The 5966-nt window shown below is 39.8% G+C and overlaps 1 protein-coding gene across 1 annotated transcript; it reads left to right on the top strand.

Annotated features, from left to right (window-relative positions):
- The first annotated feature begins 1045 nt into the window (after positions 1-1045).
- Positions 1046-5602, top strand: LOC122043483 (filament-like plant protein 7). The gene is made up of 6 exons (XM_042604105.1): positions 1046-1243; positions 2269-2326; positions 2405-2537; positions 2623-4738; positions 4819-4879; positions 5012-5602. The coding sequence occupies exons 2-6, from the start codon at positions 2273-2275 to the stop codon at positions 5438-5440; spliced, it is 2793 nt and encodes a 930-aa protein (XP_042460039.1). The 5' UTR covers positions 1046-1243; positions 2269-2272; the 3' UTR covers positions 5441-5602.
- The last annotated feature ends 364 nt before the right edge of the window (positions 5603-5966 follow it).

Raw genomic sequence — 5966 nt, 5'->3', positions numbered from 1 at the left:
ATGCACAAAATACTCACAACGGAGTTCAATATTTTAAAATCATTAAAAAAAAATTATCGTTAATTAATTCGTTAAAAAAACATCCTACCAGGCTACCACGTGTCCCGGGCTAACGCCATGTAGCTTTGTGTTCGCACAGGAGGATCGATAAGAGGACGTAGTGTCTGTAGAAAAAAAAATAAAAAATAAAAATAAAAATCTTTATCTATTTTTTAATTCAGATTAATAATATTATCATAATAATAATAAATTCAAATAAACAACTAAGACAATTAAAAGAGGTTAATAAATTTTACTTAGTTACAACCTAGATAGTTGTTAATCCAATACGATTGTAAAACTTCACTAAAAATATCTCCTTTGTATAGGTGAAGAAACCTCTTACAATCTATGAAAAACTCAGAAAAGACTAGAAAATTAATTACAACAGTTTTTGTTTATTTCTTATGTCCAGGAATCTTTTTATATCTTCTGGAAAATCTCATCTGAAGCATGAGCCGCCTCCAAAGGGCTTGGAAGGCGCCTCCAACGTGGCGCAATGGATAAAGTTTTATCCACTGCAAATGACTAGTTTGACTAGAAATTTCTCCTTCGCACTGTTCACCGAAAGAGCCTTCCAGCCATGAAAGACGCCTTCCACAAAAGGCGCGGAGACACCTTCAACAACCTTTGAAGGCGTCTCCAACAACACTTGCAGCTTCATTTTGCTCCTTTGTTGCTACGATCTCCTGAGTGATTTCGACCATCGGAATATGGCTCACTCGAACGTAATTTTTTATCTTCTCCTTGAATAGACTTCCACTCCTGCTTCTCGTCCCTCAAATGTCATACATATTCTTCTCATCTACGGATGTACTATTCCGTAGTATTAAATATAGAGATCAAAATTAAACAAGACCTAACCTAACTTAACTGATCACGTCAAAATAATGGCGGATCCAACATTTTGTTCATTCTCCCACCGCCTATCACACAGAATAATAATAAACATTAACATAAAGATTTAATTAAATACACAATGCAGAAAACGAAAGAGATGAGGGGAATATAGCTGAGGTGGCTTGGCCTTTGCATTGTCGTCGTCTTGTTCATTTACTGTACATGTTATTGGGGTGCTGGTAAGTGGTACGGAGATGGCGGCCATCCTCTGCTTTGCCTTTCCTTCTCTCATCCTGAGAATGGAGCTCCTGCGTCGAACTGAACTCGCCTAAACTCTTTCTTCTTTCCTCTCTTTCAAGATAAAGTATGCATTTTCACTGCTCATCTTCTTTTTCTTCATTCCTTTAGTTCTGACTTGCTGCTTTCTTGGTGCTGTAAACTGCGATGTTTTGTCTTAGTTTTGCCTAAACTGAAACTTCTGCAGTCAGATATCTTTAATCTTTTGCCGCTTTTGTTCCATCTTCTGCTTGATACTGATGATGCTAGGGATTGCTCACAGCTTGTATCTGGATTTTAAGGTAAGTTTAGGCTGTTTCTAGTACTGAAAAAGGTGACATGCATGGAGTTTGAGAAGCATGGTTGATGTTCAGAGCAATGAGAAAGCCTAAATTAGTCTCCTAACTGTTTGGAGCTTATTTTAGATTGTTTTTGGTGCTGAAAAGGTTGAGATGCATGGATTTGGGGAAGCATGGTGGTTTCTCAGAGCAATGAGGAACCCTAAATTAATCTACTAGCACAAGCGATTAGCGATTTCTTCGTCCAGTGGCAAGAAAACTAGATCTAGACCTTTCTACTCATTCAAATCTGTTATGTATAATTCTACTGTCAGGAGGAGTTTAATTTTCTCCCAAAATCACCAAAAAAAAAAAAAGTCTCCTACCTGTTTGTAGCTTTGTTTATGCAGGTGTTAATAGTTTCAAGAAGAGAGATATATTGATATCAAACAGGAAAGATGAGCTGAAATAGAATAAACACTAAGTTGAAAGCAGAAATATTATTGTGTGAATTCTCTTTTATTTCTGGTTACATTTGTATTAATGGTTGAAATAAAATAAGTTGTGTTTAAGTCAGTTTAATCCCTTGCTGCTACTAATGTTTGCATAATCTGAATTCACGATGAGCAATCTGTACAAAACCTCTAGCAGGAATCAGAAAAACCCAATGCAAGCCAAGCTAACAATAAACAAATAGACAGTTAAGTCAAGAAACAAATTTTGTTATGGATTGCATGAATCTTATCTATTAGTTGTGTTCTATACAATGCTATATCATCAAGCTGTCTTCAAACTCTTGACTTACTGATTCTATATGTTTTTATACACTTGTCAGAATCATGGATAACAAGAAATGGCTGTGGAAGAGAAAATCTTTAGAAAATAACATTGAGGTAAGAAGTCGGTTAATATTTATATTTCCTTATTATTCTCCCTCTCGGTTCTTTAACTGTTTGCAACTTTTTTTTCAGAAAGAGAGGACTCTAGAGTTAGAGAGATCCCTCGAAGAGTTAAAGGATCAACTTTCATTAGTTCGCATCGAGTCCAATACTAAAGATGATCTCTTGGCAAAACAAGCAAAAGTGTCGGAGGAAGCAATTGCAGGTTTGACATTTGCTCTAAAACTGCATAAACATGTGCTGTTTCCCTCTTTTTCTTCATTACTAATTCACCTTGTTCAATTTTTCAGGATGGCGAAAAGCTGAAGCCGAAGCCCTTTCTTTAAAGCAACAACTGGATGATGCTTTACTTCAGAAGAGAACTGCTGAACAAAGAGTAGCCGATAGAGATGTGGCATTAAAAGAGTGCATGCAACAGCTTCATGTGACCAAGGAAGATCAGCAGTTCATTGTCAACAATGCCTCCTTGAAGATATCAAGAGAGCAGGAGAAGACTCGCACATTAGAACAGAGGTTAGCAGATACAAATCAGAAGCTCACCGAGTCAGCGGTTGAAATTAGCAACTTGAATAGAATTCTAGTGGTCAAAGAACAATTGCTCAAAGAAATGTGTGAGTCTAAATCGAATGTAGAAGCAAAGCTCACGGAAGAGATGAGTAGACTTGATTCATCTGAGAAACTCATTGCTTCGCTAAAGTATGAGCTATGCATGCTTCAGAAGGAGATTGAGATCAGAAACGAGGAGCGGGAATACAGCCATAGATCAGCAAATGCTGCTCATAGACAACACCTTGGGAGCATTAAGAAGATTGCTAAGCTAGAAACGGAGTGCCAACGATTGCGTATCATGGTCAGGAAGAGGCTGCCGGGACCGACAGCTTTAGCGAAAATGCGAAGCGAGGTTGAGTCCATTGAAACAAGGAAGAGAGCTTCGAGCTCCATGGGTGAAGATTTCCACTTAAAGGATACGGTTCTAGAGGACTGCTATGATCTATCAAGCAAGGGTGCTGTTGCTCTCGTTGATCGACTACGCACCACTGAAGACGAAAACAAGATTCTCAAAGAGTCACTGACCAACAAAAACAATGAACTTCAGGGATCACGAATCATGTTTGCACACACCGCATCGAAGCTGTCGCAGGTTGAGAAACAGCTCGAAGAACTATCCAAAAGGCAAGTCTGCTCGGAGCTAGCAACGGGAAACAGCCCTGTTCCATCTGATCTTCCACTTTCATCTATTTCCGAGCATGGTGCCACTGATGATGCTGTTAGCTGTGCCGAATCGTGGGCTTCGGCTTTGATTTCTGAACTAGAACACTTCAAAAGTGGAAAAAGGACCTTGTCATCATGCAGAAGTGCTGGAGTATCAGAGTTTAGTTTGATGGATGATTCAGTTGAAATGGAGAAACCTGCAACAGTTTCTGGAGACAATAATTCCTGTGTGACTACTAGAGACTCTTGTGCAGGGCTTGATTTATCAGAAGCAACAGGTAAGGAGGAGACTCGAATCAGGTTCTCAACGTTTGATAACCAACCCAATTGGCTTCAAGACATTCTTAGGGTCATCCTGCAAAAGCAGCATATCATGCAAAAAAGTTTCAGTGCCATTCTCGACGATGTTAAGGCTGCTCTCGGTGACCTGAATTACAATACAGAGGGAACTCGTCTCGACAACAGAAGCAGTTCCCAACAATCTCCTTCAAACTTTGAAGAATCGGTTCACAAACTTGTGGAATTGGTTGAGGGAATCAGAAATGGTCTGAATGTGCCACCCGGAGATGGAGAAACCAATAGTAAAGATCAAAAATCTCCGTCGGTAAACCGATACTTTGCGCGTGCATACTTCTGGGAACGTGCTGAGCTTGCTGCTGTTCTACAGAACTTTGTTTCGATGTGCAATGAGTTGTTATACAGAAAGGTTGATCTGCAAGAATTTACTGCTGGAGTAGCTTCAACTCTGGACTGGGTTATAAACCATTCCTTTTTGCTTCAAGATGCTGTCGACAAGAAGGCGACAATGAGGAAACATACAGAGGTAGATGAATCAAACAGTGAGAATGAGATCAAAGCTATGATTTCTGCGTCGAAAGGTGTGTATCTCTCGTCGAGAATGGATGATGTAGAGACCAAACTGAAAGATGAAAATGAGCAACTAAAACATGAGGTCATGAGTATGGAGACCAAAAGGAAAGACTTGGAAGAGGTGCTGAAAGCATCAGATGCCAAGAATGAAAAATTGATGGCTCGACTTCGAGAGTTGGAAGGTAACTTCTCCAATTTGCAGCTTAAAGAGTCGAAGGGGCACATTGAAGACCAGATTATAAACCGAAAACTGATCAAAGAGAAAAACAATTGCTGCGAGGAATTAGAGGCAACATGTCTCGACTTGCAGCTACAAATGGAAAGGTGTAGACTATTCTCCATTTTGAGCTTTGCTCTAAACGAAGTCTCGTTGTTAAAATGCCTTACTGAAATATTTATCGCAGTGAATTGTCCAAGGAAACTCCAAAGTATGTTCTGCGGCAAGAAGAAAAGCTGATCGAGGCAGTAAGTATATTATCATTTACTCTGTGCTACACAGGATTTGATCCCATTACTCCATCAAACATACAGATTCATGGTTTAACAATAAGTCAAATTGTTTAATTTCCAGCTGCATTTTGTTGTATGATCTTGCAGGATTGTGATATAGCTGCAGCTTCAATGAAGCTCGCAGCTTGTCAGGAAACGATCGTAAACTTGGGAAAGCAGCTGAAAGCGTTGGCATCGCCACAAGATGCACCTCTATTCGACAAAGTCATATCGAGCCCTGGCACTGCGAAATCGAAACGCCGGCTTCAGTTAGTCGATCATATGAGAGAAGAGGATCAGACGAAACCCCAATCTCCAAACACAAAGGAAGTCATATGCACTGAAGCACCAAAGCCACCAACAACTGCACAAAAGGAGGGTTCAATAAGAAGTGCCATGAATCTGCAGCCGGAGAAGTCTCCTGTTAGCAATCTGAAGTGTAAGACTGATGCAGGAATGCTTATGGTCGCCCCGAAGAAGCAAAAAAGAAGCTGGGGAGGGTTTCTGAGGAAGCTGTTGTTGTTTCATTCGACTTGACCTTCTTAACGAGATCTGAACTTGTTTCTTCTTTGGTTGCAAGCTAAGTGCAGCTCAGCTCATGTAAAATACCAATAAGATGGCTTAACTTGCTGGTAGAACATTTGATCTGGTGTAAGCTTCCTTCCATTTCAGAGCTCGTTATGTAATCTAATATTTCTATTTAAACGTGGAAAGGAAGGGAAAATAAACAATTTCCGAGAAGAAAAGCATAGAGTAGACTTAGATTTGGTGTGTCATGGACAAGATTACCATTCTAAACTTAGATCTACCTACCTACCAACACACATAAAAATACGCACGGACGAATCTCATTTAATTTCCCTCCTTTCTCTGTTCTTTTGGTCCACTTTTGTAGTCCTTTTTGGGGAATAGAGGAATCTTCGTGATTGCAACGCCACCCAAAAGCAAGAAGGCCCCTATCATGAAACCCCGACCGATTGGACGGCCTACCACCGCCACTCGACCGGGTTTTTTTTTCCATTTTTTTTTAAAATTTTTTTGCTTGTCACTCCCATTCAAATCC

The sequence above is a fragment of the Zingiber officinale genome, chromosome 2A (genome assembly GCF_018446385.1).
Source record: "Zingiber officinale cultivar Zhangliang chromosome 2A, Zo_v1.1, whole genome shotgun sequence".
Lineage (NCBI taxonomy): Eukaryota > Viridiplantae > Streptophyta > Magnoliopsida > Zingiberales > Zingiberaceae > Zingiber > Zingiber officinale.
The sequence above is the reverse complement of the archived record's forward strand: the minus strand, read 5'-3'. Positions and strand labels throughout refer to the sequence as shown.